The sequence below is a fragment of the Chlamydotis macqueenii genome, chromosome 1 (genome assembly GCF_036417535.1).
Source record: "Chlamydotis macqueenii isolate bChlMac1 chromosome 1, bChlMac1.mat, whole genome shotgun sequence".
In the NCBI taxonomy this organism is placed as follows: domain Eukaryota; kingdom Metazoa; phylum Chordata; class Aves; order Otidiformes; family Otididae; genus Chlamydotis; species Chlamydotis macqueenii.
The window spans coordinates 212253386-212270664 of record NC_141556.1 but is presented as its reverse complement, the minus strand read 5'-3'; the positions used below and the strand labels follow the sequence as shown (position 1 = coordinate 212270664).

Here is a 17279-nt window from a genome sequence, read left to right as displayed (position 1 = left end):
GGTAGCGGTTTCAAAATAGAAGGAGGTAGATTCAGATCTGATATAAGGAAACATTTTTTTTTTACACTGAGGGTGGTGGAGCACTGTCCCAGGTTGCCCAGAGAGGTGGTGGATGCCCCATCCCTGGAAACATTCCAGGCCAGGTTGGCCGGGGCTCTGAGCAACCTGATGTGGTTGGAGATGTCCCTGCTCCTTGCAGGGGGGTTGGACTGGGTGGACTTTAAAGGTCCCTTCCAACCCAAATCCTTCTCTGATTCTATGGCCTGCAGAACGTTTCTATCTGGAGCAACAAAGGGAGTGGTTATTTCATCTCTAACCTCTGTGCAATAGCCTTCCTCAAGCCCATTGAGAAGCTGCACGCAGAGGACTGTCAGAGTGAACAAGATGATCCCTGTTTGCTCTTCATTTCCTCTGCTCAGCTTCTTGGCTGCCTCTAATCTCAGTGGAACAACAGAGCCAGGACAACCTGGACTTCTGTGGTCTGTCTTTGGAAGTAAAGCCCAGGAAAAGGTCAGGCATAGCTGGCTTTATGGTTTTTTTTTTTTTGTATGCTGAGAGCTGCAAGAGCCCAGAACGGTCTTTGGCACAGACATGAAAAAGCGTTGTATTGCTGGAATTATTGAAAGGCCCCATGAGCTTTCAATGGTGTAACTGATACACCTCCCAAACATGCCCCCATACCAGGCTGGTGGTGCTGCAGCATCCTTGAGACAAAAAAAAAAAAGATAGACAAAACTCTCCAACAGTCCTTTAGGATTTCCTTTCATTTCTGCCAGCTTTCATGGCTGCCAGGTATCTCAGAGCACTTGGAGGGCCGAGACACAGCCCACCCAGGGACCAGGATCCATAGCAGGAGCTGTTAGACCTTTTATGTAATTCAGTAAAGCAGTACATGGAGACTTATAAACAATTAATGAGCAGGTCAGCCCAATCTGCTGTCACGCCGGGGAGGTCTCTCAGAGCAGATACACTGCAAGGACACCATCCTTCCCATGTAAGAAGTTGCTCCTCTCCAGCACAACATGGGGCAAGCTCTGCCTGGTGATGCCCCTGGTGCTTTTGGGTGACGGAACAGGTCCTTCTCCCACGGGGAAGGAGAGTTTCTGAAAGGGCAGCTGGGTTACTCCAGAGATGTTGCCCTCTCTAGTGCTAAACGTCATGCCTGCACGGGGGAGACAGCACCCAGTGATCTTGGCCAAATCACTGTGAGAGCAATGTCAGCTTGGGGTAACCAAATCAGAACTACTGTTCATTGAAGTTAATTGTGCCAGTATAAATTAGGGTGGTGGGTAACAGAAACTGTTTGGGCAATCTTATTGGTCTTAGAAATAACTCCCTGGCTCTCCCCCAGTGTCTTGTTCTATCTATTTTTCTTTGTGCAGAGCAGTCTGCCATTTGAAGTAGCAAACCAGGTCCTGCCCTCCCAGCTCTGAACTCTGCAGTCAGGGAAGATGTTGAATAAAAAGGACTGGAACAAAGGTCAAGCTTTTCGGGCACAGCTGTGATGTTGAACTCAGCCCAGGGAGTCATCTTGTCCCCGGCAAACACCGGTTTCTCATGCGTAGCTGAGAGCAAATCACAAACAGCAACAGCCACCCCTTTCCTCGGAGGGATATCTCAAAATACCGCAAACAAGGGTGGGAAACCGAGCAGCTCGTTAAAACCAGAATAAATTTAGTACTTGATTAAAGCTGTCTTGATCATCTCAACTGATTTCCATAGCAAACAAGGCTTGTGTGGTCACACTGCCTGTCCCTTTAGATGTGTCACCTAATCACAGTAGTTTGTTGACCAAGTTCACTTCAAATTTGACAGAGCTGTAGCAAGGAAAGGAATTTCCTAGACACTTCATGAAAATACACAGGTGAGCATGGGAACAATCTGGTGCCCTGCAGCATGATGCCGGCTCCCATTGGACACCAGAGAGCCCAGGTAGGGTCAAAAAGCTGTCCTCAGTGCCTGACCAACAGGAAGGGCTTCTTGGGAGGAACTATGCCCTATTGACCATCAAGAAATCTTATTATTTGGAGTTCTGTTGTTGTAAATGAGGCTTTTGTTCGCTCTGCTGCTCACAGAGGGACTCCTATCATTACTTCTGGCTCTGCTCTTCACCAGGTGGGAACTTCGCATGAAGCAGTCCCTTTACCGCCTGGAGCCTCCATTCCTTTTGCCCATCCAGGCTGCTTGGGGACGCACTGACATTTACTTTATGGCTGTGCAACACCTAATGTATCATAGAATCACAGAATGATTTGGGTTGGAAGGGAACTTTAAAGGCCATCCAGTCCAACCCCCCTGCCCTGGGCAGGGGCACCTTCCACCAGACCAGGTCACTCAGAGCACCATCCAACCTGGCCTTGAACATTTCCAGGGATGGGGCATCCACAGCTTCTCTGGGCAACCTGTTCCAGTGCCTCACCACCCTCACAGTAAAGAATTTCTTCCTAATATCTAATCTAAATCTCCCCTCTTTTATGCACTTGAGTCTAACTTTGCCTTGGCAAAGACCTATAGGCATGACTTCAGCTCAGCCAGATGATGGCCTTCAGAGCACAGAGCATCCCATGTACTGAAGAACACCCAACAACTTGATATGCCACCAAAACGTGAAGAGCAGTAGATGGAGCAGCAAACAGCCCCCGTGACTCCGTTTCCACACCTGAAAAATCAGCATAACATTTTGCATGTGCAGCCAATGAGTCAGGGAGCATCTGTCCCCCTTTCATCCGGGCTATTACAGGGCTGGTGTGTCCCAGCACTGCCTCATGCTCCCCTGAGGGGTGTGATGGTGATTGCACCAAAGGCACCCTGGAAGGGCAGAGCAGAGTCTCTACTTAATTTGTACAGTCCCTGTTCAAGCAAAACACCCTCAGGAGTCTCAGCAGGATAAAACAGGGCTGGCATCTTCCGATTTGAACCTACTTAATCCTACTAGTCCCTGCATTTGGAGGCTGACCCCAGCCTCTCTGAAGAGCTGTCCTGAATTTCTCCAGGACCACAAGAGATAAGAGGATAGTGTCAGGGCAGGCAGAGGGGGGATTTCACCGAAAATCCCAGCAAAGGGGTTCCTGCTGGGAAAAAAAAAAAAACACAAACAAAACCTTGCAGGATTATAACAGCTTGCAGGAGCCCTGCTCCAGCCAGCACTAACAGCACTGAAAGGAGAGAGACCGCCCAGCCGAGGCCAGACTGTTAGGGACCAGCAAGAGTAGAGGGTGAGACAGCTGCTTATTAGGACAATTTAAGGACAGAGAAGAACAGAGGAGCCTTTAAAGGCATTTTGATCCGGAGTCATCGGCACAGACTTGGCACAGAACCTTCCTGGTTCTCCTGCGTGACCCTAGGGAAAGTCACGTCCTCCTTCTGTGCCTCAGTTTCCCTCTGTGTGAAATGAGAATAGCATCGTCCCTTCCTCCATAAATAGACTGGGATTCCTGAGGGAATAACATAGCGTAAGAGCGATTACTAAAACAGTGGCTACAGTAAAGACTCTCTTTAACGAACCTTTCTACGGCAAAAAGAAACAGCAGTGGGTTAGTAATCAAGTTGCTGGACTGAGACTAGTCCGGCGTTCAGATCTTACCTCTACCACACATTGTCCGAGTGGTGGCAGATCATCTAGACATGGTTTTAAAAGGGAGCGCTTAACGGGACTTAGAAAGAACCCAAGTACCTAACTCCCTCTGAAACTAGTATGAGAACAAGCTTCAGTGTGCCAGGGGACAAATCACTTGACACCACACAAACTTCATTTTAGAGCCCTGGTCCCAGCCTGCAGTGGGTGCAGTGCTCCTTCTCCTGCCCTCTGTCTTGCAGCAAGGCCAGTGGTCTTGTAGATTCATGAGGTAGAAAGCTTGGAGGGTCAAGGAGATAATCCAGTCCAATCTCCTTCGTAACATGGCCCAGTTATTCCTAACTGGAGGTACTAATATAGGATTGGCCAGAGTATGTATCTAGGGGATGTATGTATCATTCTGTATAGGATATGTATATGCGTACACACACCTTCCCTTGTATCTTCATGGAGTTCTTCTTGGATTATAGACACAGTCTTTGTAGCCACTTGAGCAACACAACCAAAGGATTGAACCTCCATCTGAGCTGAGGGCTCATGGCTGTCATTCAACTGCAGGGCTGGCAGAGCCTGGATGGCTGAAGTTTCTGCCTCCTAAACATGGCCCAAAAAAGGACATGCCACACATGAATCTCCTCCAAAATTCATGCCTTGGTTGCAAAACACAGCAGCCTGAAGTCAACCAGCACATCTGTGTGTATACCTTGCTCTGTCAATGGTGGGGGTTGAGCAGCCCATGAAGGAGCAGGTCCATGGTGACCCCACTGACACTTGTTGGTCTGCTCAGCCCACGCTAGTTGGGGTTTCATGAGCATGGATGGACACGATCTGAGCTCTGATCCCCGCACAGTGCTGTGCGGACATCCTGGTGTGCTCAGGACCAGCAAGGGGACTTCCAGTAGATCCCAGCACTGTGCAGGACAGTCCTGCTCCATGGAGGAGAGTCTTGAGAGCATGTTCATGTGCTAAATCACCCTCAATTTCAAATATAGACTTCATTTCTAATTTGTTCTTCTTGTGTGCCAGGCCCCAGGTGTAGACCCTAGCAAGACGGAGAGTTCATCTATGGACAAAGAAATGATGAAAATAGATTGCAAACACTGGCCAACCTGCAAGCACAGCATTTTGCCTAGATCAGCTCAGCCTGCTAGGTTTGGATTATGCTGAAATTACACCTGGCCGCTTTGCTAAAGGATACTTTATTTGATTAATTACTGTGGCTGTTGAAAAATACTCAGTCGGCGGTAGAGGCTGGTGCACAAAGGGAAATTGCCTTCCTCGGGAGGCTGCGCTGAGCACTCTGTGGTGAGCTGGGATCGGATGCCGCCGTGGTCCATTGTTCTGCTCTGGCTATGTGAAAGCACAGGGAGGGAGAAAAGGTCAGGTCTTTTGTTCAGCCTCTCTACCTGCCCGGCTTTTTGAAGAGATTGAATGCAGGACAAATCTATTGAACTTCCTGCTCGAGGCTTAAAAAATTGATGCCCGTTTCCTGACTACTCTCAGATGAACAGAGGGTACATATTGATTCTCTGACTCTCCAGAGGAGGGAGTTTTCTGTGGTTTTTTGCTCTAAGGTAGTCTTTTTGGCTGAGACTCATCCAGATAAGGTGTCTCACTGCTACCAAGACCCTTCAAATGGTGGTGTGAGGCCAAACCAGTCCCGCAGAGTCAGCTATGTGGTCTTTTGATGTATTGTCAGCTGCTTAAGGCACAAAGGGATAGGAGAGAGAAAGGAACATCCAAATGAAACCAGTCACCTCAAGCTTCCTTGGTAGTCAACAGAGAGAAATAATGCTGACTTCTCCAACAGACTAAGTGAATCGGTTCTTGAAAGCATCTGTTTGTCCTCATAGTCATGGAGGGGATCTCAGTTGGCTGCATCAGATACTAAATCACCTCCCTCGACCTGCTGGCCACGCTGCTGAGGATGCAGCCCAGGATGCCGTTGGCCTTCTGGGCTGTGAGTGCACATTGACAGCTCATGTTGAGCTTCTCGTCAACCAGCACTCCCAAGTCCTTCTCCTCAGGGCTGCTCTCCATCCATTCTCTGCCCAGCCTGTATTTGTGCCTGGGATTGCCCCGATCCACATGCAGGACCTTGCCCTTGGCCTGGCTGAACTTCATGAGGTTTGCATGGGCCAACTTCTCCAGCCTGTCAGGGTCCCTCTGGATGGCATCCCTCCCTTCCAGTGTGTTGACTGCACCACACAGCTTGGTGTCATCGGTGAACTTGCTGAGGGTGCGCTCTATCCCACTGTCCATGTCACCAACAAAGCTATTGAACAGGGCCAATCCCAATACTGACCTCTGAGGAACTCTATTCTAGGATTTGCATGCTTCTGTCTCACTCCATGGTCCCGAAGCTCACGTGGATAAACACTGGTGACACTGATACTAGCTCCCAGCTCTCTTCTGATCTGTGCACGTGGCCAGGAGGAGGCACAGAAATGCTCAGGCATTGCTGTGCACAATTCCTAGGGAGTATGTGCATCACATAATGGGCTCTTGGCTTTGTGGAAGCTTTAGCTTGTGTCTTGAGTTCTTAAAATCACATCCTGATGTTTGAAGTGTTTTGAGGTTAGTTTTGTTTCCTTTAATACTGTGAGACATGTTCCTACGAAGACATGGTGTCAACTCAGAGTGTTGCACTCTTGCACCCTCAGTATAGCTAAACACACACACGGTGTCAGCCTCACTGGGCAATCTTGTCCTAATCTGAAATATGAAAAAGTTTGGGTAACTCTGTTAGGAGGTTGGTACCGGCATGCAGAGGACCAAACAAGCCCTGAGATCCTGCAGCTGGAGTTGAGTCCCCATGGTCCTTTCACCAACCGGTGTGGTGCTTTGCAAAGCCAAGCAGGATGGCACAGCCTGGAGCTGTCATCACAGGCTGTGATTAATGCCTGCAGCTCCTGTGGAGGAAAGCACAGAGGATCACATTCCTTTCACCTGCTGTCTTTTAGAAGCCTTCACACCCAGCCTCCAGAGAGATCACCACCTCGGCATTTCATGGCGTCCTGATCCTCGGCTTGAGGAAATCAGCATGGTTCCACTGAAGTCATCTGCATCTCAATCACTTCATACTGCTGGAGGTCTGGCCAGTGAGTTTTTTTAGCTGGGTGCAAAGAAAAAACAGTGTTTACATTTTCAGCCGATCCATGGTCAACTTGACCAATGAGGAGAGCTCAGGACATGGTTTAAGTGCTCACTTTACAGGGAAAAGCCAGATTTTTCCAAAGCTTTCATTTCTACCCGAGGTCTGTTGAAAATCAGGCCCTGATTTTGGGTACTGATGTCTTTGACTGGAAACTCTACCTACTGCACAACCCCTGACACTTCCCTGTCACTCATGTTGAGTAGACTATACCCTATTTATTGGCGGTTTCGGTTACGAGCATCATTTCCCTGGGTTTCAGTTGCACTTGCTGAACGACAGACTGCAGTGTGCATTAGCACTGCGCTTTCTTCCTTGAACCATATGCATGAAAAAACCCAAATGTACAGAAATTTGAAGTATCTGTATATCTAACGCATCAAGACCTCTCCCGCCCTGGGCTGTTTTACTACAGTAAGCCACCATGGTTCTCGCAGTCTTTTCTCCCTATAATTCTTTGTCTAATTGATTAGCAGGTTGGCTGTGTTCTTCTGCGTCGGAAAGGTTGCTTTTACTTAAAGCAGCTGGAATTTTCTGGGTTTCAGATCCTAAATCTGCAGGATGATTGGCACATCCCTTAAAAAAAAAAATAAAACCAATGACAAACTACCAGGTTTTCCCTGGGAACAGCGTCCGCCCACCAGAAGGAGAAGCCCGATGGGAGTACCCTCAAATCTAATTAGTACCTAATCCTGTGGCTCTCATCACCGTGAGCCTGAGCGCTGCAGGAATAGCTAGAGAAAAATCTGCATGTTCCTTAAAACAACCCTTACAGGCTGTTGTTTAATTTCACGGTGTTTTGTCCGTGACTAGAAACTGAGGAAGCTTTTTGAGGATCCAGGGCTTCATGATGGGTCTTTAACCCCCCCCATCACCTATACATTCTTGTGCCAGCTTGCAGCTCTGCTTTAATCTCTCTTTTTCCCTCAGTTTTCCAGGAAGCTGGACCTGCATTTGACAGGGATTTACACCAAAATGGTCCCTTTTCAAAGAAATTCCTCTGTCTCCTGATACCAGCATTTTTCAGAAATCCTGTGGCTACTCAAGATCTGATCCAAAGGAAAGGCTTTTCTTGATTTTCGGTGAACTTGGATCAGAGTTTTTCCGGGACAACACGCTCTGTGCTGGTTATATCCCAGGGCATGCAGAGCCTGCAGTCAGGCTGTGTCATGGATGCACCAGTCACGTGAGAAATGGTAATTCTCATGTTTTCTGCAGCTTATTCCTGTTGTGACTTGCCTTGCCGAGGTGACAGCTTCCTCGCATTCCTCACGTCACCTGTCAGCCCGACCTCAAGCTGATCCGTCCATGGGGAGGCGGCAATTAAGATATAAACAAGGGAACTTTCTTGGCATGGTGGCCGGCAGCGTGCTGGCCAGGTGGTGCTCGCCATGTCCCCACATCTCCATCACGAGAGTCCCATACTTGTAAAAACTCAGGGAGTGCTGTCTTGCGTGTAAAAAAAAAATCAGCAAATCCTCTGGTTGGGCTCCTGTTGCCATTGCATTCAGGGAAATACCGTTTCTTTTAATGGGAATCCATGTTTTCTCCACATTAAAAGAGATCATGGGTAACAAAACCAGGAGACTGGATTTAACTCTCTGTGTCATCTGCACTGGAGGAGTTAGAAACTATAATTTCTTCCTGCAAGGATGAAGACACTTGTGCCATGGGAAGGGAAGGTGTAAGTGAATGGCCATTAACACAAATATTTCAGTCCAAAGCTCAGACAGGGGAAATGGGGGAGATGCTCATGTTTTACATAACGTTCCAGTAGCTAAAGCACTCACTTAGCAAGAGTCAAACTCTGGGCTTTCCTCCACCAAGGCTGGGGTTTAACTCAAGTTACCCATCTCTCAGCAAGTTCTGGACAGCCAACTTCCACACAGGCTTTGAGGGATAACCTGAGCAGATGGGAGTACTCCTCTTTTGTGCACAAAAGAAAGCAAAATGGGAGGCTACAGCCCAAGGAGATAGGGATGTCCCAGGCAGCGCTGGATGGCAGGAGATCAGAAGTATCTAAAATTTATCCGAGATGGGTTCAGAAACCATGGCAGGTGGTCTGAAATTCTTACTGTGAGAGCCTGAGTGTTCAGTTCATTGAAAAGCGGAGTGAGAACTGATGGGAGTAGGCTCTAAGTGCCTTCACAGGGAGCAGACATCAAACACTGAAGCTCTGACAAACCAATAGACACAGGTCATACCACGGAGAGGGCCCAGTATGATATCAAAGCAAGGGCACGTGCCTCTTGGAAAGAGGCTCATTCAATGTTGAGAAGAGTTTGTCAGTTTAACCTCATTCAAGAGCCATTGTTTTCCTTCCTGATCTGAATCTCGTTTTTGGTAATGACAAAGAGAATTGTCTCCAGGGGTGTAGGTCTGACCTTCTTTTTATTCACCATTTCTCAGATGAACAGTAAAATACATTGCAAAATCTTTAATCCTTCTCAGATCTCCTGCTGGAGGGCAGGAGGTGAAAGCAGCAGTGTGCAGAGAGCAGCGATGTGTTAAATCTCTTTGCTCAGCTAAGGTGATACATTACGTTTCTGCCAGTCAAGTGAAGTAGACATAAGGCCATGAAAGAATAGCCACCTCTCTGATTTTTTTTCACACTATTAAGTGCCCAGGGTGTTCTCCAAAAGACAGGCTCTACACCAAGCTGGGTGCAGAGGGGGACAGGCTGTCATTAAATGTCAGGGCACACACCTTGTAAATTAATTATTCATTTTCTTCATTGCGTTTGCAGACAGGAAAATCACATGGGATGTAGATCTTCAGGGGAAAGGAACAGAATTTGCACTTAGAATGAAATACTAGAATGAATTTCTCCTAACCAATGCTTAATGAGCATGTGCTCTGGAGGATTAGCGCTGCAGAGCGATCCCCCAGGCAGTATGGCCAGTCATGTGGTTGGACTCCGGTCCTGAAGTGCCAACAAGGAGGGCAGAAATGCCAGTTAAACAGATTAGAGTAGCAACCCCCTTCTTTGCAACTGCAGGGTAATGGCTTCATCCAGGTTCCTCAGGCTCTCCTCCTTCAGAGTCAAGCTCTGTCAGGTTCCTCTTGCTCTTGCATTTGGGATCTCTACAGAACCTGCAAGAAAGACATGGTGGAGGTTGTCATGGTGGAGACCTTGTACTGAAGAACTCCTTGGCTTCTGTTGACCACTGCTTGCAAGCAAGTGGCATGTATAGCTCCATATCACACATCACTCTGCATCCAGAAGTAGTTTAAAGACCCTTCAGCCTCACCCCACCCAGAAAGCTGCAAAATGAACCAAATTTACAAAAAAAACCCCACACTCTCCAGAGGGATGTCTTTGTGCTCTTGTGTTATGTGTGAGTGGTTTGGGAGAGGTGTTGGGTTCATTTTGTTTAGCTCAGCTCGTTTCCCACACCACAAACAGCTGTAGATCTTCACACAGGAGATGAAGGTGGGATTGAGGTGCCCTGTGCTCACCGGTCAGTGAGGGTCGGAGGGTCCAGATGGCCGTTTTGTTCCACTGGACCTCCCATGAATTAGCAGGCAGCTGATCTCCCTGGTGCTCAGACAAGCCCAATCCTTCTTACTGATCCCTGTGGGAAGAACAGGGAGGGCAGTCTGCTGCTCCCCCTGCCCTCCCCTTTTGGGGTTTTCCCTGCTGAGCAAGCGGTGGGGAAAGCTGACTGCCCATTGTGTGCTACCTCCCTTGCAACAGCATCGTGATGGACTTGCAATGCATCGGACAAGAGCATGTCTGATTGCTTGGGCTGAAGGCTAGACTTTCAGAAAATTTAAAAAAAAACAAACCACAATAGGCTCTGGCTACCAAAGTCCTGGTGAAAAGCAGACTGTTTGGTAGGTAAATACTCTTCCAACACCTTTGCAGCATCACCACAGGCTGGGCTGAGCAGGATGCCCACATACAGGGCAGTTTTTATCCTGGGAGCCAGGACAGCCATGGGATAGTGCTTTGCTTCAGCAGCAGAAGGATAAATGACTGAAGGAGCAATTCTGAGACCTGAACCTGTGGCTCTAGCCCAGCCTGTGGGAAGAGATCCCACACGCATGGCTTCAGCAACATGGACACACAATGGAGTAACCTCACCTAGGTCATTTGGCTGATTAGCATGCAAATCAATATTTACAAGCTCCCTTGTTGGGCAAGATCTCAGTTTTTCAGAGAGGCAAACTGAGGCAAGGAACTATAAGATGACTTGCCCATAGCAGATGTCCTTCAACCAAGGAACCTGGACTGCTACCCAACCCAATGTTTAACACTGAACACGATCACCATATTACAGACCTGGGAAGGAGCTCTGGAGAACCTCACCCAGTGCCTGCTCTCTGAGCCAAACCAAGATTTCACTGACTGTTCCCAGTGGAGGAGACCCTTCAGCATCCCTAGGCAGTCTGTCTCAGGGCTCACTGCTTGGCAGGGTTAGAAAGTTATTTTCAAGCCATGTGAATTAAGGAGAAGAGGAATAATTTGATGTGCTACAGAGAAGATTCAACCTGAGAATTGGGAAAATTGTCTCACAGTCTTTCAGATATTGATTTTTCACCAGTCTTCTGTCCTCTAGAAAAGGCAAAATTGATTCATTTAATATGGTCTGTGGCCAAAATTTGTCTAGTGAGCATTTCATAATGAACAGTAATGCTTTGGCTGCTCTTAGGACACCAGTTCCTTTTCCGGGCAATGCAGAGGGATCATGTAGATGGTTTCAGTAACTGGATATTTAAATTGAGGTGGTGAAGGCACTTAGATGGCACACTCTAACAACTTTCAGTGGGGTAGTTATCTGTCTTCAAATATGTAAAAATGTAGAGGTTGTGCAGGCAGTGTGGTGAGGAAAAGGGGAATGACTGGAAATGCTGTTGAGCCTTTGCAGCCCCTGCAGGAGCGAACAGAGATAAATCCTACCTTTATAGCTTGGGTACGAATGTCCATGTTTTCCACTGCAGCTGAGAAGCTACAGAAGACTCAGCCAGCAGGATCAGCACTGAAGACTAAGTCGTTCTACATTACTGAGTGGAATGAGTGCAGCTGCTGCTGGCGGGGAAGAGAAATCGCTCTCCTTGCCATGAGGAAAGCGTGTTGGGACACTGCCACAGGGCATTATCACTCCTTTTTTTCCCCAAGATTGAGTCCGTCCCATGTTGTGTCTCTTCGGGACATCTCACTTGGAGACAGTTGAGGGGGGTTGGAAAGACTTTGTCATTCCCTCCTGTTCCCTCAAGAAATGTTTTCCTTTTAGTGGGGAAAGCACAAAAATACAAATTATGGCTAAAACCTGAAACAAAACATTTAGGTTTGTGTGACGAGTCTGGACCACTTTGTTACCGTGAAGGGAAATGTCTTGTGTCCTGCAAGATCAGCCTTCACATCCCCAGTGTCTCATGGGAGTTGTGTCTCTCAGACAGAATGCCTTTTTGCCTACTTTTTAAGGCAAGAGCATTTTTACCATACCGGAAAATGTCCCACATCATAAATATAGCAATTACTGATTGCCATGTAGCAAGGATGACTTGGAGATCAAAAGCTGCAGAAATTCAGTTCTTTGAAAGCATTTTTCACTCACACACACCAAACCTGGCAGCACCGTGAAGCGGCATCACACACCAGCAAACACAAACCCAGGAGCAGCGTGGGACTTTCCCGTGTGTCGTAGTTCAGCCCCGATCGGGACCAGACTACGCAGTCTGTCTCTCGCTCCCCCCACCCTCCGAGAGAACAGGGAGAGATGATATAAGGAAAACAGCTCGAGGTTTGAGATAAGGACAGGGAGAAATCCTTAAAGTTACCATCACGGGCAAAACAGACTCGACTTGGGGAAAACTATTTGTTTATTCCTAAAACTAGCAGGAGAATGAGACAGGGAACAAGATAACCTCCCCCCACCCCTCCCTGTTCCCGGGCTTAACATTATCTCTGCCACCTTCCCCGCCGAGCGGCACAGGGGGGAAGAGGGAATGGGGGTCGCAGTCAGTTCATCACGCGTTGTTTTACACCGCTACTTCAAGGTCGGGGGAAGAACTCCTCGCTTTCCTCCCCTGCTCCAGCATGGGGTCCCTCCCACGGGCCACAGTCCTTTGTGAAACTGCTCCGGCATGGGTCATCTCTTCCACGGGGTGCAGTCCCTCCAGAACAGCTGCCCCAGCAGGGCCTCCACTGGCCACAGCCGCCTTCAGGCCTCCACCTGTCCCAGCGTGGGGTCCTCCATGGGCTGCAGGGGGATCTCTGCTCCTGCATGGGCCTCCATGGGCTGCAGGGCACAGCCTGCTCCACCATGGTCTGTGCCACGGGCTGCAGGAGAATCTTGGTCAGGAGCCTCCCCCTCCTTCTTCACTGACCTTGGTGTCTGCAGCCGTTCCTTACAACAGGCTGGCAAAGGCCTCTCAGGGTCTCTTCACATCTCCTCTCCTCTCCACTTCTTGCAGTCGGGCTGGGTTGAGTCAGGCCCAGCCAGCTCTCCGGCGGGAGGCCAGAGGCTGAGGGCTGCAAGGCCCACAGGGCTCGCGTCTGCCCCTGCTCAGCTGCTTCACATCTTCTCTCTCCTTTTTTTTCTGTTTTCCCCTTCTTAAATAAGTTATCGCAGAGGCGTTATCACGGGACATTCTGCTACCAATTGGCTCGGCCTTGGCCAGCAGCAGGTCCGCCCTAGGATCGGCCGAGTCCACTGAACAAAGGGGAGCGACTTCTAGCAGTTTCCTACAGAAGCTACCACCTTAGGCCCCCCTCACTAAACAAAACCAGAACACCGTGTAAATCCCACAATGGTACAATTTGTACAACAGGGAGGAACAGAGTGTGGTGATGCTCAGTCCAAGCCAGGTATTAGTTGCAGGCTATGGTGGAGGGCTTGGTATTTTCTTTCTGCTCCTGAAAGCCGTTTTGATAGGAAGATGATAATCCATCCAGTCTTGTGGGCTGTAAGGACAGGGCTCCCCTTCTCCATGCGCTTTAATTCCTACCACGGGATCTGATGACACACATAATAAATCAGTATCCGTCTGTTTGACAGGTTAATCCTTGGGTAACTTTCTAGGACTCAGTTTACAAAATATTACTTGCATAAGCAACCTCCAGTCCCGGTCTCATTCACCATGGTGCAGGCATTAATCTGGATGTATTAGAGGATTGTCTCTCACTGTCTGGAACTAATATTACAAAAGCATTGGGAGTTTCAGTGCTTCTGGCCCTCTTCCACACCTAGAGACTGTGTCCATCCCTTTAGGGCTGGGACAGTCCCTGGGCTGGGGGCTACGAGTTAGGGTATCAGTTCGTTGATTGGTGATTTCTTTCGATTTAGGTCCATTCCTGGTGATTGCTGATGTGTTTATACAGGAACCATGGTCATTCTACGACAGGTAAGTGAAGCGTTCCTCTCTTCAGCATTTCTAATTTTAGTCCATCACCCCAAGGACTAATAAAAGTCTTTTTTTTGGGGGGGGTGGGGGTCAAGTCAGGCTATTTTTATCCTATTCTATTTCCCTAAAAGGACTGTTACAAGATGCAGAGATACTCATTAGCCTTAATCCTTGATTGGCTTAGAGGAAATCATTGCTCTGTGTGTGTAGTCCAGATTAACCTCATGTAATGTTCCACTTCTATTTTCTCATCTGGGATGGCCCAGAAGCTGCACGTGAGTCCTGGATATGCGGAAGAATATAAAGTCAGGGTTTGAGGTGATGGAGCAAATCTGCCCAACGGTTTTGATTCGACTCTGTGTCTGTCTTGGCAAATATGCTTTTGGCTATAACCGGGCAGAAAGCACTCAACCCTTGAAGCAGCATGCAGGAACTCACGTGGTATGAGTTTATACCAGTGACAAGAAGAGCTGAAGATCGCTTTTGGGGTGGAAGGAATGCCAAAGATCTCACAGAGCAACTGAAATGCTCTTTACAGTGTTGCTCTGACCTATCAGGAGCTGTGGCCCAACAAAACCAGGCTGCACTTTGGTAGGGGTTATTAGAAGCTCAGTCCTCCTTCTGAAAGGCTCAGAGACGTCGACCCCGTGTCACCAATGCTGATGCAGTTTGCGATGCCAAGGAAAATGGGTGTAGAAATGAAAACGAAGGAAGTTCATATGCCAGTTTGAAAGCTCAGAATAGCAGTTGTGGCTCTAAGAAATACCCTATACAAACTCTGTCTAGGATGGTATCACTCCAGGCTGTCTCTTCGCTGGAGGTTAACCCCTCTGTGGTTCAGCTACTAGTTCATAGTCTTCTGTACTGGTCTGACTTCACGCTTTGCAGAACTTTAATCAAATAGACAGTCTACCTAGTTATCTAAAACTGAGGTGTCTCATCTAGGCAGGGAGGAACTGGGATTGTCTAGTCTAGAGGAGGCTGAGGGGAAACCTCATTGCTCTCTACAGCTCCCTGAAAGGAGGTTGTAGGGAGGTGGGTGTTGGTCTCTTCTCCCAGAGGTGGGTGTTGGTCTCTTCTCCTTGTGATAGGACAAGAGGAAATGGCCTCAAGTTCCGGCAGAGGAGGTTTAGGTTGGATATTAGGAAACAATTATTTACTGAAAGAGTGGTCAGGCACTGTAACAGGCTGCCCAAGGAAGTGGTGGAGTCACCATCACTGGAGGTGTTCAAAGAACGTGTAGACGTGTCACTCCAGGACACGGTTTAGTGGACATGGTGGTGCTGGGTTGACAGTTGGACTTGATGATCTTGGAGGTCTCTCCCAACCTTAAGATTCTGTGATTCTATCATTCTATGGTAAAAGTAGCTTACAGCAAAGGGGACAAGTAGATGGCTCCAATAACATTGTCAAGGCACTTTATGCCATCCATCGAGGCACTAATTAGCCAGTCCCAGGATCTAGTCTGGGATTCAGGTCCTTATCAAAACCTCAGGATGTGGTTGTGTGTCTAGTGTGAAAATGGGGCTGAATTCTTGGGCTTTTACCTCTCATGTATGTAGTGTTACAGCTGTAAAGCTGGAGCAGAGCAGGAGTGATGCTGCTCTTACGTTAGCAGAAGAGGGATTATTTCTAGGATGTTAAAATGGAATGGTATTTCTGTACTGAAAGCGGGATGCTGGAGAATAAACCTGGAGCCATTTGTGTTTGATGTGTTTGTAGCGCCGGAGTATTCAAAGCCCATCACCTCCAGGCAGGTATTACAAGAACCCTTAACAGTGAAGCCTTAACATTCAGTGCGGGTGCTCAGTCTCCTATAGGCTTTTTAGAGATGATACCCAGTTGTTTTCTGTACAAACATCTTTTAGTTCACAAGGACTGGATGTTGAAAGTGCATAAGGAATCTCCAAGTGGACTCCCAGAAGTTATCAACCATATTTGACACATTGCTTTGGGATTAAAGCTTCTTATTATTAAACAAGAAAAACCCTAGCCCCCTAAAACAACTTTCAGTTTTCAAAAAGCCCTTCCATTTCTTGCTGTTCTTGATAGTTTTGAGACTGAGTGACCCTGTGGCTTCAGATGCTGAGCAGGTGCTGACAAATATCAGGGCAAGAGGTTTGCGGAGGACTTGTTGCTTACTGCAAACATCTCTCCGCAGCATGGATAAGGTGAGCAAGGATCCCTCCATAATGAAATAAGGTTACCCAGTCATTAGCAGATACAGGCTCTTTCTGAGGCCACTTTATACCAGTTTACCCCATCTAAAAATCCAGTCTGAGTGACACTTGAACTGCTTTGCTCTCTGTGGTCCAAAGAGCTACTGTTTATGGTGGCGTTTAATTGCAATAGCAGCAATATATGTGTTTTGCCTCCTTCAGTTTTGCTGTAAGATTTTAGAAATACATTTAAGATATTCCTGATCGATATGACTTTCCAGGGAGCTTTCCCTTTTCTTTCTTTCTTTGTTTTTTTTTTTTTTTCTCATTCTTGAATGTGCCCATCCTCTCCTCCCGCCCCTCTTCCCCTGAAAACTTTCTCCAACAAGATCAAACAAAAGACCAAATCATCGCCTGGGATAGATCAATGCAGAGCTTTTGGCCCCTACAGCTTGGGTTTTTCTGTTCTTACCCAGCTATAAATCCAGAAATTTTGAAGAAGAGCCTGTGGCATTGCACTCCTTCCACTCTCCCACCAAAACAGGTCACATAAGGATGTCCCTTAGAGGTTGGCTCAGGGCAGCGCACGGCTCTGAGCAAGGAGGAGAAAACGCACAGAGCTCCAGCCCTGTATCTTCCACCCAGTAATTCAGAAGAAAAGCCAATATTGTTCCCCAGCAAGGGTCTGCAGGGTGCCAAACTTATCAGCTTTAGTCACTAGCAAATTACTCATGGCAAGTCCATTTCCATGCACAAAGAAGGGGAAGATGAAAAAGGAGGGCTTCCTAAGCTCCTGCCTTGGCAGCCTGACAAGTTCGTTTGGCTCCGCAGCACAGTGGCAGCTCTTTCCTGCATGTTCTGTCTTTTATTTCAAGCAGAGATGTTTTCAGAGCTGGAGTGGAGACCAGGAGTGTATGGTGGCCCCGGCCACAGGTGACCGCACGGCTTGGCAAGGGGACACCGCTGCTCCAGGGAGGGGGCTTTGCCGAGGCCACTGCTGTCCTGGTGGCAAATAACAAATGTTTGCTTCTTGCCACATGCC

The 17279-nt window shown here is 48.0% G+C and overlaps 1 protein-coding gene across 1 annotated transcript in view; it reads left to right on the top strand.

Moving 5' to 3' along the window:
- The window catches only part of MYO7A (myosin VIIA), a 104432-nt gene that overhangs the window by 5509 nt on the left and 81644 nt on the right, over positions 1–17279 (top strand). The window contains exon 2 of the mRNA XM_086743081.1: positions 14021–14078. Coding sequence (XP_086599207.1) covers positions 14061–14078 — 18 coding nt within the window. The 5' untranslated portion in view covers positions 14021–14060. The remainder of the gene's footprint in view (positions 1–14020; positions 14079–17279) is intronic.